This window comes from Medicago sativa, chromosome 2 (genome assembly GCF_051527215.1).
Source record: "Medicago sativa cultivar Bolivia chromosome 2, Bolivia_mono, whole genome shotgun sequence".
Taxonomy (NCBI): Eukaryota; Viridiplantae; Streptophyta; class Magnoliopsida; order Fabales; family Fabaceae; genus Medicago; species Medicago sativa.
Genome location: NC_140750.1, coordinates 7,178,037 through 7,197,388, shown reverse-complemented (window position 1 = coordinate 7,197,388; position 19,352 = coordinate 7,178,037). Strand labels below are relative to the sequence as shown.

The following is a 19,352-nucleotide window of genomic DNA, read 5'->3' as shown; positions in this document are numbered from 1 at the left end:
GTAATATCAAGTTCAAGTTTTGTGTTAGTAAAAAGTATTTTTTTCTTTTAAGGATAGTAAAAAGTATTCCTAAATTTTGTGAATGAAGAATATAGACATGAGTTTTTGCTCTTTTTTTTTCTTCTTCTTTTTCTTTATGAGTCCGTCCGGCTCAAATCAAATTAATAGAAATTTGATGAGATTTACATAATTAAATATGCTCATTTTCTTTTTATCAAGTTTAGGTACACAAATTGAGTAAAAAAAAGTTAAGGTACATAAATTATAAATATTTAACCAAATGGATGATGTTAGTGAGCTTCGACTAAAATCAAATTGTTTGGAAGAATTCGAGTTTAAATATTTATCGGCTAAACTCAACATCTACCCCTAAAAAATCGGAGGGTTAAAAAGAAAAAAAAAAGATACATATATATATTTTTTAGTACAAGATACATAAGTATTTTAACTTGCAACAAATGAAGCCCTACTGATAAATGAATAGTTTTCTTAGCAAAAAAAATTAATAATTTGAGATCTTGTGTCATAATATCCACAGTTAACATTATAAAAGGGACATCACTGTTTTCTGCATGTGCTCTGTACTTCCCCTGTATTTAAACTTCACATAGCCCTTCAAATAGTTTCATCGATTCATTTTCTCTCACTTCTCCTCTGTTCTTTCTCTGTTTTCAAACTCAAAACCACAAACAAATAAATAAAAGAAGAATCAAAAACAAGAAACACTTCACAAAACCAACATGTCAACTCCTTCATCATCTTCTTCTATTTGGGTACTGTCTAACATAAAGCTTCAATTCTTTACTCGTATCAAACGGTTTCTTCAATCCAAAGCAACCCGAAAGCGATGTGAATCCTCCGATTATTTAAACAAAGAAAAAAGCAGAGCTGAACAGAACAAGGTTGAACAGAACCATGTTGAAAAGATTGAAACAGTGCAAGTTATGGAGAAGCATAAGGAGGAGGAGAGGGAGGAGGTGGAAGAAACTGAAATTTTGTTGCAAAAGACAGTGAAGATGCTTCACTTTGGAAGCTGGGAAGAGAAGGAGGTAGCTGCAAAAGAGATTGAAAGTTTAGTTAAACAAGATGTTAAAGTAAGAAAGTTGATAACAGAACTTGGGGTTGTGCCGGTGTTGGTATCTATGGTGGCTTCCCAGGTGGTTAGTCATCGGAGAGCAGGGTTGACGACGTTGATTTACCTAGCTGATGGAACTTACACGTAAGTTTTTTGAAATTCGTATATTTTTTTTTATCAAGTAGTCTAATAGCGAATTTCACGCACCAGTTCAAGCTCGTGCCACAATATATGAAATGTCTCTAACTCTAGACTTTTTTTTAGTACAACTCATATGTTTTTGCTTCATATCTTATTAGTTTTTTATATGCATTACTTCTCCTAAAATTACAATGTTTTTTAGAGTTTGATAATCTTAATATTTGTGTTTGATTTCAAAAAGAGTAACAAGAAGCAAGCAACTCAATAATATATGTTTATGTTATTAACTTTGTGAAATTTTGTGTTTAATTCAAGTTTGAAAACTTGTGTTGTGATTGATTGAATGTGTTCTTAAGATGTTATTGGTTAAAATGTTGAATTGATGGGTTTAAAGAGTCTAAATTGTTGGGTGTGCTGAGCTAACCTATGTTCATATTCATAGTAGATGTTTATTTAATGGTAGAGAAAGATAAAATGAATGATTAAAACTTTTAAAATATTTTTAGATTAAAATATTTTGAGAGAAGAAATCACAAAGATATTAGTGCTGAATTTGAACATGAGATAAGAAGCACTAACTTCAAATTGCATGAATTAGTGCTGATTCTTATTCTTTTGTTTTTTTTTCATGTCTATATTTTTTATTTTGACAAAACATTTCTTTATAGTCTCTCTTGTACAGTAATGAGTGTCACGTTAAGAAAATAATTTATTTTTTTGAAAGGGAAATAAAAATTTCTTAAATAAGTGTTTTTTTTTTTTAAGATTCTTAAATAAGTGTTTATTTTATATATTTTATATAACATTAATTATTTTATTTTAATGTTATTCCAAAATTATTACGGTTTATATCACTCTTAAATTTATTATACTCAGTGTGTTTTCTTCCACTTAATTATATTTTATACAAGAAATTGGTGATAGTTGAGGCATCATGGGTACTGAATACTGAGTAACCACTGATTTTGACTTTCGGGGCAATAAGGACAAGATTTATTAATACAAAGTGGTTATTGGTTTGGCGGGTTTTGTTCATCATTCCACACTAACCACAACCAAACTGTTTTTTATTTAATGTAACCACAAGTCACAACCAAAGTGTAATTCTTCAAATTCACAAAGAATAAATAAACAAATAAAATTAACATTTCAAATGGAGGCAGAGAGAATCATGGTGGATGCAATTCGTAGCTTTTAGAGTTGAGTGTCTACAGGCAGTAGAACGTGAAAGTTACCAAATTAATTAAATTGCATTAATGACATCAAATCTGATGATGGAATTTAGCCAATATTTTGGCATCAAATTAAATTTCTTCAAATCTCATTGTGACAACCATAATACACTTCACATAGAAATTGAGTTGGAAGAAACATTAATATATTAAATCACCAAAATGATGGGCTACTAGGGGATAAAGTATATATTGAAGAGACAAAATTGTCATAAGAAATTGCATGCTGCTAATAAAATACAGTATAGGTAGGTAGTTCATCACATTTCTTTATTATCGTAATGACAATTTTATTATGTCTTTTATTGACAATTATCCAACACATTAATTTTTTTTTTCTCATTGACTTTACTCTGCTATAAATGATGCTTCAAATAATTTAGCCTATAGCATTGTTCAGCTCTTGACTAGTTTATGCTGACTTTGAGAATAATGTAAATATTTGTTTCTGACCAAACTTTGACCAAGTTAATACATGCTTTCCTTCTTTATACCTAACGTGTGTATTCTTTCTTCAGGAACAAGGCTATGATAGTGGAGGCAGGAATATTATCCAAATTACCTAAGACAATTGACCTTGTAGATGAGTCAACCATAAGTGAGTTTGCAGAGTTACTTTTATCATTATCATCACTTGCAAACACACAATACCCTTTTCCTTCATTAGATTTTCTTCCATTTCTTAAAGACATTCTTAAAAAAGACATGACTTTTGATACCAAAAGATCATGTTTAGGAGCCTTGTACAACCTTTCAACAATGTTAGAAAATGCAAGCCCTTTAGTTTCTTATGGTCTTGTCCCAATTCTCTTAGAACTTTCCTTAGTCAAAGAAATTTCAGAAAAAGCTCTTGCTACTTTAGGTAACTTGTTGGTCACGTTAATGGGTAAAAAAGCAATAGAGAACAACTCAATGGTGCCACAAAATTTTGTTGAGATTTTGTCATGGGAAGATAAACCAAAATGTCAAGAGTTGTCGGTTTATATTTTGATGATTTTAGCACATCAAAGTTCATCACAAAGAGATAAAATGGCACAAGCTAGGATTGTTCCTATACTTCTTGAAGTTGTTTTATTGGGGAGTCCTTTAGCTCAAAAGAGAGCAATGAAACTATTGCAATGGTTTAAGGATGAAAGACAAGTAAAGATGGGACCACATTCTGGTCCACAAACACCAAGATTTGGAATGGGGTCACCTTTAAATCAAAGAGATACAAATGAAGGGAAAAAATTGATGAAGAGTTTGGTGAAACAAAGCTTGCATAAGAATTTGGAAATAATAACTCAAAGGGCAAATGCAAATGGGGAGTCCTCCAAACTCAAGTCATTGGTTATTAGCACAAGTTCCAAGAGCTTGCCTTATTGAAGACTTCGAAGTTGACTCAATTTCTTTTTCCATGTATGTTTGAATTGACCATGAGTTCGACATGATTACGGTGGACTGTTGCCATTTTGGCAAAACATACAGTGTGAAGCTACACCAAAGTTATAGCGTCGATTTCGGCAATCTCAGCCGATTCTCTGTGTGGCTGCAAAATTGTTACATGAATATCTGAATATAAACGGTTGAATTTGGACTTTAAATCAACAAATTTGTAGGTGCTACACCAATTCAGGTTTTTAAAGTATTTAAACGGGAAAAGCAATAGAACATGATAACGTTACCTTGACATTCCTTGTACAATACAAGGATGGTTTTTTAACGGGGTTGTTTATTCTTCAATTTCAAAATCGGTGCTTAAAGAGTAATATCATAAGAGGTTATTCGGTTGACATTCACTATAAGAATTGTCTTTTTTATAAACAACTTAATCTTAACATTAGAAATTAACAAGTTTCATGTCTCGTCTCAATAAAAAAAAGTACTTTTTAATCCCTACAACAATTCGTTTACTTTTCACCAAAATATAATACTCTTAAGAGAAAACCAAGACAAGCTAAGAGCAATGTGATTTGCAGCTGAATGAAATTCTCTACAAAATGGAAGCCAGAAACATGTCTCAATTACTGTCACCACCTAGTTCACTTCTCTAGGATTTCTAAGCTACAATTGTAGTACTTTGTATGTCACTTTAGACAATTACATTGGTAAAGAAAATTGAATGGAGCACACAGAGGTTGCCTCGTAAACTTCATATAGAACAAAATACCCGCAAAATAAGCCAGGAAAATTGTCATTGTTGTCTTCGAGCAAATCACAGAACCTTATGAGCATTTCCATAATATCTGTTTATGTATGGAGACTGCAAACACAGACAAATATACAATCAATACAGAGGAAAATTCATTTTGAACGTAATCAACAGAAATTTATGGAGTAATAAACTCAATATCAGCGGAAAATGGAAATCCTTCCCTGAATATGTATACGTCCATCCTAAGATATGTTGTTTACTCACATTCAAACAGAAACATACTTGATTTTGTGCCGACCCAGATTAAAATGAATGTATATTCAGAGGTAGGTAATGTTTACTGCCAAAAAGAAATTAGCTCTTTAAATTATGTTTTCCCTCCAATTAATTATAAGCATGATTTCACTAAGTATAGCCGTTTGTAGAAGAATATCTTATAAAATCTCATAAAATCTCGAAGTACCAAATGCAGCTTTAGTTGCCACACTCGTTTCTGCGATGGCTTTTCTCCGCGTTCCCTTGCCTACAAGAGAATGAGAAGTTAAAAAAGCAAAAGGCAACATAATATTTGCAGTCCCCTAACACAACAAATCACCAAAAGTACCTCTCTATTGGCTTTCTTTGCTTCCCGAACCTTTTCCTTGGTAAATTCCTAAAGAAAGAAAGTATCAACCTAACTTGTTACTTAAAAACATGAACACTATGAATAACAAATCAACAAAATAATCTTTTTTTTTTACTTGAAGGCATACTTTTGATCTACTGATAACTTTTCTTCCTCAATAAGCTCATCAGAAAATTCCTGCCAAATATTGAACAAACGAGTGTAAGAGGCCTTTGGCCATTATTATTATTATATTTTTGGGTAAATACCGATCCTCCACAGGAATGTATGGAACCCAGTCCATTTTCATTTGCTTCATGGCAATTATTTCTTTAGCCTCTCTCTGAACTGAGTGAGTTAATCCCAATTTTATTATATGGTAGAAAAGGTGATACAACCTGTTACATAAAGAAGTTGAAATAGTTTTAGAATTAAAATCACAATTGAAAAAAAAAAAAATCAGCTCAACAAAGTTGAAAAGTTGATTCATCATGTAAAACTGATATTTCCAAATAACAGCTTAACAACTAAACCATCAAGGATATAATTCCAAAGAAACAAGGTCCCACAAGGAGATACACGCAAATTACAGATAGAAGAAACTTATTATTGATGAATTGACATGCTTGGAAGCTCAAATTATCCAAGTGTAATGAAAAAAACTTAAAAATAATTAGTTTGAGAACTTACACCTGCTACAGCAGGTATGTAGACAACTTTGAAGATATTTGTTGGTATTTTTCTATTTTTAATATTACTTATAAAATGGACCAAGAGAAAGGAACCATAAACCTTAAAACTCTAAAATAGTAATATTCACAACTCTAAAGCTTTGATAAAAAAATCACAAACCAAATGATTATGTTCAAGTGGTTGATGAATTTCACTAAGTGACAAATTGTTTCTGAGAATGCAAATTTGATTTGTCAAATAATTTTTTGTTAGACTTTACTTACCTCCGAGACGAATTACTAGGGCCCCTTATCCCTAGGAACCTGAGGTTTAACAAAAAAATTTGTTGAACCATTTTTGGAATACATTTTCTAATTACAACCCAATTATTTTTTTAACTTAAATTTAAATCTATGATATATGATTTTTACAACCCAATTACTTTTTTTTTACAAAGACTAAAACATATGATTTTTTTAAGGATTAAAAGAAAAATTCTTTACAGTTTATGGAACTAAATTTATGATTTATTTCTTGCTTACCTTTACCAAACATGCACATAATCTAAACTCAAATGATAAGATCAGTTGGACTTACATGGTGTTGGAATCCGACTATTGGACAGTTATTGTACACAGTACACACAGTTACTCATCACAGAACAGAACTCAAATAAGAAAGTGTAAAAGATACATACAATACAAGATTCCATTAAATTTGCGAGCGAATATGGTAGACATATCCACATTGTTGGGCTCGAAATTGGGCCCCACCTTCAGTTACAATCTTCTTCTACCTTTCACAATCACATTTCCAACTTCCAAGAGAATGGCTTCCTTTCCAATTCCATCTTCTCCCAATCGCAATCACCGTCGCTGTTACTCTAACCCTAACCCTCACCCTCCTCATCCACAGCCTGCTCTACTTGTCTTCTCCGGTGGAACCGCCTTCAACGGTGTCGTTGAAGATCTTAAGAATTTCACCACACGTGTCGCTCATGTTCTTCCCGTTTCCGATGATGGTGGTAGCACCGCTGAAATCGTTCGCGTCCTCGGTATATCTACATTGCTTATTATTAATCACTTAATTAATTAATTGTGTTTCTACATTGAAGATTTGGGGAATTGTGATTTTTACTCTATAGTACCAACACCTCAGTACCAACACCTCTGATCAAAGACGTGTTCAACACGCACCGACACATGTGATTAAGTTGAATTAATTCATTTTCTCAAATTACTACTATGTTGGTGTGTCAGTGTCGTGTCGGTGTCTGACAGTCATATGTTTTATTAGGGATGTGGTTGATTTGTGTTACAGGTGGTCCGGCCGTTGGAGATATACGTTCTAGGTGTCTGAGGCTGTCTGATCAAAGTACAGCAGAAGCTCTCGCGGTTCGAAATTTGCTTGGTCATCGTCTACCACTTGATCCTTTGCAAGCTAAATCAGAATGGTACCATATTTGAACTCTTTTGCTTCTCTTTCAATTATGGAATATGGATAGTAGTGTGTTAGTATATTTATTGTGTTAGTATCTAAGACCGTGTTTCAACAAACAACTTAATTAAGTGCTTTATTGCATATATAGTTATGGTATAAGTGATTATGTATAAGTTGTTTCTATAACAAGAGACAAAATGAATTAAACCGGTTTCATATTGTTTTCATATGCTATTCAGGAGAGCTTATTGGAATAAGCTGAAAACACGTGTGGATATGTGTTGTTTCAATAAGCTGTTCCAAACAGTCTCACAAGTATTTATACTTAGTAGATAAGCTCCAGTAAGACAATTAAAGTAGGCCCTTAAGTTGCTAACTAGGGGGAAGCACTTGGGTGACATAATGTCACCGTGACATTAAATCTAGACCACACAACACACATTGCCACATAACATCTGAGCCACACAACACATACAACACATCTGGGCCATACAACACAACACCTTTGTATGGCCCAGATTTAATGTCACGGTGACATTATGTCACCCAAGTATTTTCCCTAACTAGGGGTGGTGCCTTGTTTGAATAATTGAGTTTAAGAATCATGGCCATTAGCCTCCACATTTTAGAATTAGGCTCTGTTTGGTCAACAAAAGTGGATAGGTGATAAGCTAGCCTATAGTAGTGTTTGGTAAAGTTAACTGTTGAACTAGGCCTAGCTTATAAATATGAAATGACATAAAAAAAATATGCTTAATTAATATATTTATTTATTTTTCAATAAGATAACGAGGTTAAGAGTGAGAGAAAAAAATGATAAGAATAAGCTACTTGATTAGCTTATCAAAAAAGGCTATAAGCTCGTAAGAAAATGAAGGTTATCAAATGAGTCTTTTTTAGTCATATGAGCTTACAAGTTAGCTTATTGTGCTTGCCAAACATACCTTTACAACATATTCTTATGCTATATAACCTTTATTTATGTAGTATTAATAAGTTTGGTCAGGCAAAATACTATTTTTGAATTGTCCTTTTGTATTCATTTTAATTTACTTATCATCATCAATTATTAATTCTTGTAATCATGTTTAGGTACTCTATTGTGGAAGGTGATCACGTTTTATGGAAAGGCGTGTCAAAACCCTATAGGGAGACTATTCGAGCTTTTCTGGTTTATTTCCAGAATCAGGTAATTTCTACAAAGCAGGCTAAGGCTAATTCTGAATGCTGATAATTTCGTTACTTGCTCTTAATGATCTGTTTCATTGCACAAAAAATCTTATATCACTCTTATTCTTATAGAATCAGCTTTATTTATTTATTTATTATATTTTAATAATTTGCTTCTGGGATAGAGGTATTGCTAGTATTTTACAGCATATCACATCTTATCTTTTGGGAATGGGAATTAGTAATTGCTTTTCATAGCCTAAAAAGTTGCAAAATATATGTTTTTAAGATAATTTGGCATTTGTTTTTGGTCTTTATACAGATTCTCCTCCGGTCTGAAGGATCATTTTGTTTCAGCAATGGCAGGTCCTCTTTTTTTTATTCAGCAAGATACTTTCCCTGGTTTTCTTTTTTGTGCCGGAGTCCCCCTTCCCCCAAAAGCTTGCTTTTATTGATTTTATTCTTTGTGCCATAAAGACCACAGTGGGATCATTGTAGAACCATATAACTTAGCATTAGTAATTTGAATAAAAGATAAAAGTAGACGGGTAAAATGCCTAATACCTAATCTTTACAGTCTACAATGGCTATCCACAACAACACCTGATTAAATACCCTGACTTCCTATACAGTAATAGGTCAAATGCTAGAGACGGCATTACTAACAGGGTTGCTATTTACTTCACTACAACGTCCCATTTCTTGCATTGTCTGACTACTTAAGTTTGAAGGCTTGAATCCTTGCAGACTTTTGAAGAAGGTGATTCCCTTTTGGGAGTACACCATTAATACTTAATTGACACCTAATATAGTATAAAATAACTTTATGAAAAGTAAGTAACAGTTAGGATGGGTTTGACTGATTTTCTGTCTCCAAAGAATATAAATGATTGCTGGTCATGAGATTGCTGATGATATTATATATTTTCTTTTTGAATTTTCAAATTATAATCCAATGTGAATGCAACTTCTGTTTTACTTTGGTGATACGCTGATATTGCCAAGCTGGTTCTATACATATAATGATATTTTATTTCAACTGACTTTACGGCATGCAACATTCTATTGACATAGCTGACTTTTATAAACTATGCAGCATTGGAAATTTCTTTTTTGCAGGAGCGCGTATATTTTTTCAGTCCTTGGATGCGGCAATATTTTTGTTTTCAAGAGTTTCTGACATTCCCCCTGAAAGCCTTGTTCTCCCTGTGATTTCAACCAATGACAGACTTACATTAGGGTGTGAATTATGGGTACGATACATCTATTTAAATGTGGCATTATCTTATGGTTTCATGAGAAGTAAATGCTACTCTTAGGGAAAGTTTATAGGTTTCCTGTTAAAAAAACCTGATATAGAAATTCACAAAGAAGATTGTCCTGCTATTTTAATAGATAGCTGTTGCATTATCTTACATTATTATCCAATATCTGCATAGGATGGAACTATTGTACGGGGACAGAATGAAATTTCACATCCAACCAGTGGAACAATGGAACCTATTAAGAAGGTAGGTCAATGTATCTGCCGTGTCATTAACTCATTATGCCTACTCATACAGTAATTTGTTTCAATTTCTACTGATCTGAAAAGAAATTGCCATAGATAAAGCTTGTTTATATTTGAGATTCTTCAAACAACAACAACAACAACCAAGCCTTATCTCACTAAGTGGGGTTGGGTTATTTGGTCCATGTCATAGAGATTCGATAAAGTTTTATGTTGGCTGTCGAGGCCTAACACAACCCTCACCTTTTACCCGGGCTTGGGACCGGCCTTGGCAGGATTATATTTGAGATTCTTATTTGAAGAAAATGGGGAATGGTTCTTCAAGGGGATCCGACAGTCATAGTGGTGGTAATTTTATGTTAGTAATGATTCGCAGTGTGTGCTGATGTCGCATGAAAGTTGGATTGGCATTTGAAAATATTAAACGTTGGGTGTTAATTGTGTTTGAAAAGATAGAATTTCAAAATTAGTTTATTCCTTTGATTTCATCTTCTATTTTATAAACTTAGGTAGGGGGTTGGCCCTTACAATGATGGGTATTGATTTGAAATTGAAATATATAAATCGTTTTCACAGTTGCACTCGAACGTGATAGTAATTGGTGTGTCAATCTACTGAAAGTCATAGGCATTAATTTGTTGATTCACTTGATTGAGATTTTACACTATGCTGCTGGTTCTTGGCTTCGTATATGTTGTATTGCTCTTTTATTAAAATTTTATACTTTCATTGTTAGGAAAGTTTTTCGGCTCCAGCTCTTCCTTCAAAAATAAAACGGGTGTTCTACATGTCAAGCGAGGGAAAGAATTTGCTCCATGAGGTAAATGCTTAAGCTGTTGGACCTACTTGTTTCATATTTTGTTAAAGGACTTTTGGCATATTTGACTTTGGCATTGTGTAATGCGTTGCAATCAATAATAGGCAGAAGAGATAAATGGATTATATGGAAGATGCAGCTAGAGAAGGCATTTGTTTTTGAATTTTGTTGTAAATGTAAATTTTGGAAAAAGAAAGGAGGGAAAGATTTCTAATGATTGGGATAAACAATCGTTTCCCTTCTACAACAACTTAATTAATGATCCTTGATATTTGAAGAGGGTCTTATAAAAAAGGGACAACAGAATTTCGCAAGAGGGTGTTACAGATAGGGACGGAGGTAGTAGAACGCAACATGTATTTTGAAATCCGTGATGGTGGGTGCTATTTTACTTTTATCTATTATGAAAATATTGGCACAGCACAACTTTTAAACTTATCTTACTAGACGAAATATAAATTTGAATTTGGTATTGTGTTCCTAACTATGAAGCACGGACTCTGACACAGACACATCGACACCGCTAATGTAAAAAATATAGGACACCGAAACTGCTATATATATATATATATATATATATATATATATATATATTATTTTATAAAAATCTAAAATGAAAATCAAAATAGATACATGTACATATAACTTGAGCAATTTATTTCATTGGAAAAAGTTCTAAAGCAAGTTATGATGGTATTTGACCTTTATTTATTCATCTTCTATCGAACAAACTAAAAACGTTGTAATCAACTTTAATGTCTATAACCCCCCCAGTGATCAACATTTCTCAACACATATGTAACTCTTGGATCTACGGTGTGTGGAAGCAAGAGGGTGAAAAAAAAGTTTCAGACATTTGTCTCAGTTGTCCGAGACAGCTCGTATGAGTGTTATATAGGTGTCGGACACCGGTGCAAGAGTGTCAAAGTAAAGGAAAGAACAATTTAATTTGGGACACTTGTCTTAGTTATCCGACATGTGTCGTACAAGTGTCATAGGAGTGTTGAACACCGCGACACGCCTAGTCCTAGAGATTTCTGTGCTTCGTAGGTTCCTAATCCTGCTCAATTTATAACTGAAACTTCTTTTTCTCTTCTTTGAATAGGTCTTTCCCTCGGCTAATGCGGCTGTATTAGAACAACTATATAATGTAGATTGCATTGTGTATGGCATGGGCTCCCTTTTTACTTCAATCTGCCCCTCATTGGTAAGACTCTCACAATTAGCTAGCTTTTGATGATTTTTATGATCACATGTATACATTAGCCTGTACAAATGGAAACATTGATTCGTTGGGGTATAATTACATGACAGCATTATTTGCCTTGAATATTGTGAATGTATTGATATCTTGTGTCTGAATTCTGAAACACTTGATAGTTCAACTTTCCAAGTATTTTTCAGGCAACTTTTACTAGATTAATATGTAACTTTGTTGGATTACAACGTCTAGCTTTCACTCTTTATGACAGTTTTGTTTTCCCATTAGATGCTTACTGACTTGCAAACTGTTGTAGGTATTGCTGGGGATTGGGGAGATTATTTCTTCACGGTCCTGCCTCAAGGTATTCCTCGTCAACTTAATATTCACAATTTCTGACGCTTATAATATTTGAATTTTTGAACCTCAGAGTCAATCCATGTAATGGCTGAGAGTGGTGCCATCACCAAGACTCTGCCTTTATTTTCCAACATGTTAAGCCCATGTTTCATGATATGCCAGGCATGGTGTTACTAACAGAGATTAATTAATGCTTTCTTGCATAGAAGTAAAATATTTGATGAGCCCACCTATGCATGAGCTTCACACTGTATTATCTGTTATATTGATTGAGTAATGTTGGGTTAGATTTCGAAATTTCAAACATTTGAAGTTATCTACTTTTTAGGTCAATTTTCAGTTTTTCACTAATTTGATTGACAAAAAATGAAGGTACTTATGTTAAATGGCACTCATGACCGGGAGACTAATGGATTTTCAGCTTCTTGTTTTGTAACTGCTATTACGGATGCTCTAAATCGAACATATGGAGAACCTTGCAACCGTTTACAGAATCTTGTGAGAATTCCTTCGTATTGAAACTACTTGGTGTCAATATTATTATTGGGTTTCCTTAGAAACTTCACGTAATGTTGAAAGGTTTAGGATGCCAACTACTGTTGTTTCTATTACTCTTCCATTGTCCCCTTCATTTCTTAGTGCAACCTAGAGACATGATATACCAGAAAACTATACCGTTTCACTAGTGCCATCTCAATGTTATTCTTCTTTTGATATAAGATGAAATTTTCCATGCTAAAGATACAATCATACAATTATAATAGAAAATGAAAACAAAAAAGGACAGTACAACACGAATAATGTGCTAAAGAGTTTTATTTTCTCTTTATATTTGATGCAGCCTAGTGAATATATCAATACTCTTCTGGTACCAAGAAATAGTAAAATTTCTGCTGATGTTGACTGTTTGGCTTCCCAAGGAATATTTGATGTGGTATGTCTCCCAAATGTGTTCATCCTGCAAAATAGAGTCAGTATAATCTCTGATGTTTACAGCATGGTAAATTTATTTCCTGTGGTGTTTTCTTCAAGATTTCGGATGGGATATGATCATTAGTAGAGCTTGCATTTTGTTTAAAGAAGTGAATTTGATTCACAATCGATGTAAAACTTGTATGAACCATGATTCAAACTCTTTCAATGTTGTGCAACACATTATAAAAAAATTTGGATGTTGAGTCATTGGAGTGACATTGTGAAGTTGGTGTGCTCTAAAGTCAGACTTTAAATTGGATGTTCATGTCATATGTTTATAGGAAAACCTTAATGTTATCCTTGATACTGTTGCAGATTTATGTGGATCTTTATATTCTTATTTTGGTATAAGAATCCATGATCATTTTACGATGCAATTTACTCTGCTTGTGATTTGCAGATAGTCGTTGACTCCCTACTTGATCCTAAAGTGGGTATAATATATGATCCGAAGTCACTGATTAGAGCTCTTGCTGACCTAATAGAGAGATACATGAAGTCGCAGGTTAATAGCTTAATTGATACCAGATGATAATAATGACTGGCTAATCTAATTATTGCCTCACTACTGACTGCCAAATCATACATTTGCAGTCTGTCATCACAGTATACATGGTATGAAATTCTTATTCTTTATCAAGAGCAAATTTTCACACTCTTGTAGTTCGATTTTTATGTTAACCATAATTTGGGAATTCTAGGTGAATTGGTATATTTATTCCCTACCATCGAAATGCAGAGTCAGAGACTGGTGTAGCAATCAGAAGTTCTCTTATTTATGTGAAAAATATCTAGTTGACGATAAACACATGTCGTAGTGTTGTTGTATTATAAGAATTTTGAAAAGAAAACAATCTCTATTTACTGCTGTGTATATTTGTTTTTTTGTATATATATCTAACTATTGATGTGGGTTATTATCACGGATAGAGCTTTGTATGTACACCTATTATCATTTATTGTTTACTTGACTATATCTTTAAATTTTCCTTTAAAGTTGTTTCAAACTTCACTTACTACTCACTTATCTCTCTGCCAGTCACATAAATTGTGCAATTGTTAAAGTTTGAAAATTAGTCAGCTACGAAGGTTAAAATATGGGATGTGAGGTCCAAACTTTGATTTGGCAATTACCAAGTTACAAGACGAAACATAAAACCAACGTTCTCCCACTTAGTCCTTACATCCACAATAGTAAGCAATATAATACTAATGTTTATTTTTCCATTTATATGTAGGCAGAATTTCAATACAATATAAGCACGAATACGAAGAAGCAAAGAGCTTCATTAAAAGGAAATCAATGACAAATAGAAAACTTATTTATAACAAGACAACCTCTGATATTTTGAAATTCGTATAAAAATATTATATGGTGGGATAAGAAGCATGTGCAGCAATGCCACATTGACCTCCTGGTTCACCACTTTCCCTCAACAACTTCATGTAACCTTCTTCACCCCAATCTTTACCCCAAGAATTCTTAATCAACCAATACTTAGTTCCATCTTCACTTACACCGTAACCAACTGCAGTAACTGCATGGTTCATTGATTGTCCACATGTTCCTGAATAAACATCTCCCATGTAATGTTGAAATTCATCACCGACTGCAATGCCAACTGATACTGGTTGTTGTGCTACAGCTTGTAGCAGTTGTTGTTCATCATTGGCAGGTACGTCTACAAAATTTGTTATTTGAGCTGCGAATTTCATTTGATCATTTAATTGGCATGTCTGTCTACCTTCTTGATATGGATAATCTGTCTCACTAACAATACCTTGGGTTTGTATTATATATTTGAAGGCAATATCCATATTACCTCCACCACACCCATTGTTCTGTTCATCGCAGTCAACCAATTGTTGCTCAGATAATGAGATCAACTCACCAGTCTTGATTTTCACAGCACCTTCTACAGCAGCTACGACTGAAAATGCCCAACAACATCCTACAAAACATATTGAATGATATCATACTGATATGCTTATTCTTAAATTAAATTTTTCTTTATAAGACAAGTCACTTTTCATAAAGTCACATGTAATTATTGTAGTTCCATAATATTAAAATGTAACTTTTATCTCAACAAAATAACAAATGTTAAAATCTATCTATCACAAACACCGATCAAATTAGGTGTCCTTGTATCAGACACACGTCAACTTTGACACCCATAAGATGAGACCCATGGCTGACAACATCGACTAATTTCCCCAAAAAAAGAAAAAATTATTTTCTTTGACACACATTGTACGCTTCATGAACACAAGTGAGACACATGGTTAAATTTTCTCCTTAAAAAATAAAACAATTAAAAACATAAAACAATTAAAAACATGGTTAAATGCACTCCATCCGTCCAATAATAACTGAACTTTTTGCTCATTTCATAATTATTAAGAAAAAAATGTATATGTAAAAGAGAGAGAGAAAAACGGTTTAAGTGTCTTGTCAAGTATTGGTGCATTTTTCATTATGATAAATGCAAAATAGAATATATTGAATTGAGAGTGATGAAAGTAGTATTAATGAGAGTTATAATTTCTACCAAAAAAAAAATAGAGTTATAATTGAAGAAAGTCATTAATATTGCATTGAAAAGTGGAATGAGTCAGTTATTTTAGGACAATTTTTTGTGTGCAAATGGATCAGTTAATTTAGGACGGAATGAGTAATATATTGACACTAATATTTTCATTAAACATTTGAAAAGTTCTCACATATGAACATCTTTTCAAATACACACATCTTCATCATTTGTAAAATTCAATGATGATGATGAATGAAAAGTTAAATACCCTTTCGATATTCGATGGATGAATAAATATGGAAGACTAGCATTTTTTGTTTAGATTTTTTTAATAATAACTTAAATTGTTCAATTTAGAAAATTATATGAATTTTGGTTCTCAGTTTAGATCATTTCTAAATTATGTTTATATTTATATTTTACTTAATAATAATAATAAATAAACAAATATGTATCAGTTTTTGTGCTCTATATTTTTGACATTAGTAGTATTGATGTGTTTATGTGGTATTTGGTATCTATGTTGTGCTTCATTTAAAGTGTTTGGAAGATATTTGGATTTTGTGATATATAATGGAATGGAATAGAATGAGTAACATATTATAATAAAACTTAAGAACTCATTCCATGTCATTCAATCCATGAAAATTCTTAATTGCATAATTGGAGATTTTGTTAGTTTGCATGCATGTTTTTTATGTTTCAAAATTCCATGGTCCAAGATGACTAACTAAAAAATAAATAAAATTAAACGATCAAGACATTATAGTTACCACAACTGCCTTGGTCTTTAACATTAGTAACAGCTCCTTGTTGTCTCCAATCAATTTTTTTTGGAATATCATCATTCAGGTTGAAGGGTATTGCAACTGACCTCATCTTGGAAGAAGAAAGTTGGTTAGGAACTTTGAATCCAGTATGTGAAGCAATAAACTCTTCACTGGTTAAATCAGAATATGGATTTAGGCCAAGCTTGTAACTCTTGTTACGAGCATTGTTGAAATTCTCTATGTATTCTAAATTCTCTTTGAATATCCTTTTGCGTTTCTCTAACTCAGAACTATTTGTGTATGTGCGTCCATATTTTATCATCCATTGCTGATGTGCTTCAACAACGGATGATTCAGACAGTGTTCGAGACATGGCTGTGTATGCAAATGTCCACAAGATCATGATGGAAACAGCTATAAGATTCTTCATTTTTTTTTTTTTTGTAGTTAAATATAGGAATAGAAGAGAATGTTTTTTGAAAAAGGCTATGATGAAAACTAACATTGGATACGGCTATTTATAGAGTTCAAAATTCAGTTTGTGACGTAACAATAAGCAAATTATGTTCCTTCAAAAAAAAAAAAATAAGGAAATTATGTCTCCCTCAAAAAAAAAAAAAAAAAAAAAAAAGAGGAAATTATGTTCCAAACGCGAAAATCTCGGCATACATGGGAAATTGTCCAATCCCCCAATAACACGTTGGTTACTAGTTTGAGGAGATTGACTTGTAAACTTTTATTAAAAAAATAAAAAAGGTTGACTTGTCAACTCATATAGTACTCTAGAAAATATGTGCTAAATTTTTACTAAGACTTGATTTAGATCATTTGAGTAGTGTTTAGAGGTGGATATAGATCAGACCAATCGACAGACCTACGTTTGAGCCTACTTTAGGTTCAGATTTGACTAGATTTTTATTTTATTCATGTAAGGTAAAATTAAAAATTTTAAAAAATACCAACTTATTTAAGTAAATACGAATAATTCATTTTAATAACTAATCTCTATATTAGATTGTGCACTTTGTGTTAAACTTTTTCATCTTTTTTAATAGAAATCATTTTCATAAATTTAATCATATTGATTTTTAGTATATTTAAAATTATTATTATAAAATATAATTGAAATAAGTTTTCATATAAAGTCATACTTTCTAAACATCATATTAAATCTTAAAATATTACATAATTTCAGTGACATATTATATCGTTAGTCTATTTAAACGTGTCAGATTACTTATTTAAAAATACTAAATTGAAATTTACGGTCAAATCGTTGTATGCATTTTTGTGTTCAAAATTTATTACACCCAGTACTTTGAATGCTTCTACTCAAATTTCAAAGAGCTTTGAGATTTAATTGGGATAGTTAGTTCGTGCCATCAAAGGTTCTAACTTTTGGTTGAAAACTTATCCTCGGTTGGTTACATATTCATGTGGTAATCTTGCTAAACATGGTATTATGAGGGGAAGTTATTTGCGGATTGTGTGTTGTGTCCAGGTATTCTAGAAGTGGATGATCATTTGTTATGTAGGTTTAGTTTTGTGAGCATCATTTGATATCTTATTTTTAGGTGGGTGGGAACGAGAGTTATTTTTCTTAGGCATTCTAATTCCCTTGTCAACTATTTTTCTTCTTCTTAGAATATCAAGAATTGAAAATAGCTAATGCTCATTTTGCACACAACTATTTGGAAAGGTTTAGGAGGCTAGGAGTTGTGTTATTGTTTGGTCTAAAACTTAAAGTTTACCGGGTGTACTTGATGATATTATTGTAATCTTTTTAGGTGGGTCGAGTATCCTTTATACTTTTTATTTTTTTGATGGATAAAATATCAGTTGTACTTCTCTCATTCTATTTTTACAAGTTATTTTGCCGCTAAAAAAATATATAGGTTGTCAAAGTTGATTTGTCACTGTCAAATTAGATTAAAATTGATCTATGGGTTTAAATTTTACTTTAGTTCATTAACTTATTTTAAAAGTGCAGTCTAACTTACGCTATAAACTTTAAAATTAGTCAATTTGATCAATGGCAAAACAATTTGGTCCTTTTTGGGTATAAATCGGATATCCTCCGTGCGTGCAATTGTAGATATTAATCCTTCGAACATTGTGAGACTTAAATAAACGGCAAGCTCTTCCAAAGAGTTTTAACGCTGCTGTATACCTAAGGCTGGATTCGAACCCAGGACCTTGGTTAATTTGGTCCTTTGTTGGCTAATACTTTGACTTTGACTAACAAAGAAGATAAAAGGGACACCAAAATTGTTTTAACAAAGATGAATTAAGAGATCAAATTAATCGATTTTAAAGTTAGATGTTAAGGGATATATTTTAAAGAAATTAAGAGATCAAATTAATCGGTTTTAAAGTTAGAAGTTAAGGGATATATTTAAGCCTTGATCATGTAGTGTCCATAATCTTACGCGGCTTGAATAGTCCATCCCGATTGTTGCTCTTGCAGTTGCATGATCCACACCAGAGTCAATTTTCCAGTTAAGATGAGTTTGGACTGTATGATTAACGTGTTCTTCGTTTTGTCTTGCTTATCCTGTGGGTTATCAAGCTTCTAGAAAGCTTCCAACTAAGTCTAAAAATAAAAGGCTTACAATTGTATATACGTGTGACTACATTTTTCAAAGAAAATGTTTAAAAATAATAATAATTGGAATGTCTAATTTTATTTTTATTTTTTCGCGATTTGTGAATAAATT

At 32.4% G+C, this 19,352-nt stretch overlaps 3 protein-coding genes and 1 long non-coding RNA gene across 10 annotated transcripts; 2 read left to right on the top strand and 2 right to left on the bottom strand.

Moving 5' to 3' along the window:
• Nucleotides 1-624: 624 nt before the first annotated feature.
• On the top strand, nucleotides 625-4,117 carry LOC146944080 (ARM repeat superfamily protein). The gene is made up of 2 exons (XM_085742450.1): nucleotides 625-1,219; nucleotides 2,967-4,117. The coding sequence occupies exons 1-2, from the start codon at nucleotides 741-743 to the stop codon at nucleotides 3,811-3,813; spliced, it is 1,326 nt and encodes a 441-aa protein (XP_085598576.1). The 5' UTR covers nucleotides 625-740; the 3' UTR covers nucleotides 3,814-4,117.
• Nucleotides 4,118-4,320: 203 nt separating this feature from the next.
• LOC146944079 (uncharacterized) lies at nucleotides 4,321-5,985 on the bottom strand. Its single transcript, XR_015025836.1, has 3 exons — nucleotides 5,335-5,985; nucleotides 5,187-5,234; nucleotides 4,321-5,105 (listed from the first exon to the last, which is right to left on the bottom strand). It is a non-coding gene; the product is annotated as an uncharacterized LOC146944079 (long non-coding RNA).
• Nucleotides 5,986-6,560: 575 nt separating this feature from the next.
• MEE18 (maternal effect embryo arrest 18) lies at nucleotides 6,561-14,307 on the top strand. 7 transcript variants are annotated; one of them, XM_085742448.1, is made up of 13 exons: nucleotides 6,561-6,912; nucleotides 7,179-7,311; nucleotides 8,391-8,487; nucleotides 8,791-8,834; nucleotides 9,565-9,721; nucleotides 9,908-9,979; nucleotides 10,715-10,798; nucleotides 11,901-12,002; nucleotides 12,313-12,360; nucleotides 12,729-12,854; nucleotides 13,198-13,290; nucleotides 13,732-13,946; nucleotides 14,071-14,307. In XM_085742448.1, the coding sequence occupies exons 1-12, from the start codon at nucleotides 6,588-6,590 to the stop codon at nucleotides 13,861-13,863; spliced, it is 1,413 nt and encodes a 470-aa protein (XP_085598574.1). In that variant the 5' UTR covers nucleotides 6,561-6,587; the 3' UTR covers nucleotides 13,864-13,946; nucleotides 14,071-14,307. The 7 variants fall into 7 exon arrangements, with proteins under 7 accessions (XP_085598574.1, XP_085598573.1, XP_085598569.1 ...); XM_085742447.1 differs by having other exon boundaries at nucleotides 14,033-14,307; XM_085742443.1 differs by having other exon boundaries at nucleotides 13,198-13,356; nucleotides 14,033-14,307.
• A 228-nt stretch (nucleotides 14,308-14,535) lies between these two features.
• LOC146944077 (senescence-specific cysteine protease SAG12-like) lies at nucleotides 14,536-17,132 on the bottom strand. The gene is made up of 2 exons (XM_085742449.1): nucleotides 16,639-17,132; nucleotides 14,536-15,283 (listed from the first exon to the last, which is right to left on the bottom strand). The coding sequence occupies exons 1-2, from the start codon at nucleotides 17,063-17,065 to the stop codon at nucleotides 14,700-14,702; spliced, it is 1,011 nt and encodes a 336-aa protein (XP_085598575.1). The 5' UTR covers nucleotides 17,066-17,132; the 3' UTR covers nucleotides 14,536-14,699.
• Between the last annotated feature and the right edge of the window lie 2,220 nt (nucleotides 17,133-19,352).

Excerpts from the sequence above, each read along its gene's own strand:
- LOC146944077 (XM_085742449.1), bottom strand. The coding sequence starts at position 17,065 with ATGAAGAATCTTATAGCTGTTTCCATCATGATCTTGTGGACATTTGCA. Across the intron at positions 15,284-16,638 it reads TAAAGACCAAGGCAGTTGTG|GATGTTGTTGGGCATTTTCA; the intron begins GTAACTATAATG and ends TATGTTTTGTAG.
- MEE18 (XM_085742442.1), top strand. The coding sequence starts at position 6,588 with ATGGTAGACATATCCACATTGTTGGGCTCGAAATTGGGCCCCACCTTC. Across the intron at positions 6,913-7,154 it reads TGAAATCGTTCGCGTCCTCG|GGATGTGGTTGATTTGTGTT; the intron begins GTATATCTACAT and ends ATGTTTTATTAG. Across the intron at positions 9,722-9,907 it reads CATTAGGGTGTGAATTATGG|GATGGAACTATTGTACGGGG; the intron begins GTACGATACATC and ends ATATCTGCATAG.
- LOC146944080 (XM_085742450.1), top strand. The coding sequence starts at position 741 with ATGTCAACTCCTTCATCATCTTCTTCTATTTGGGTACTGTCTAACATA. Across the intron at positions 1,220-2,966 it reads CTAGCTGATGGAACTTACAC|GAACAAGGCTATGATAGTGG; the intron begins GTAAGTTTTTTG and ends TTCTTTCTTCAG.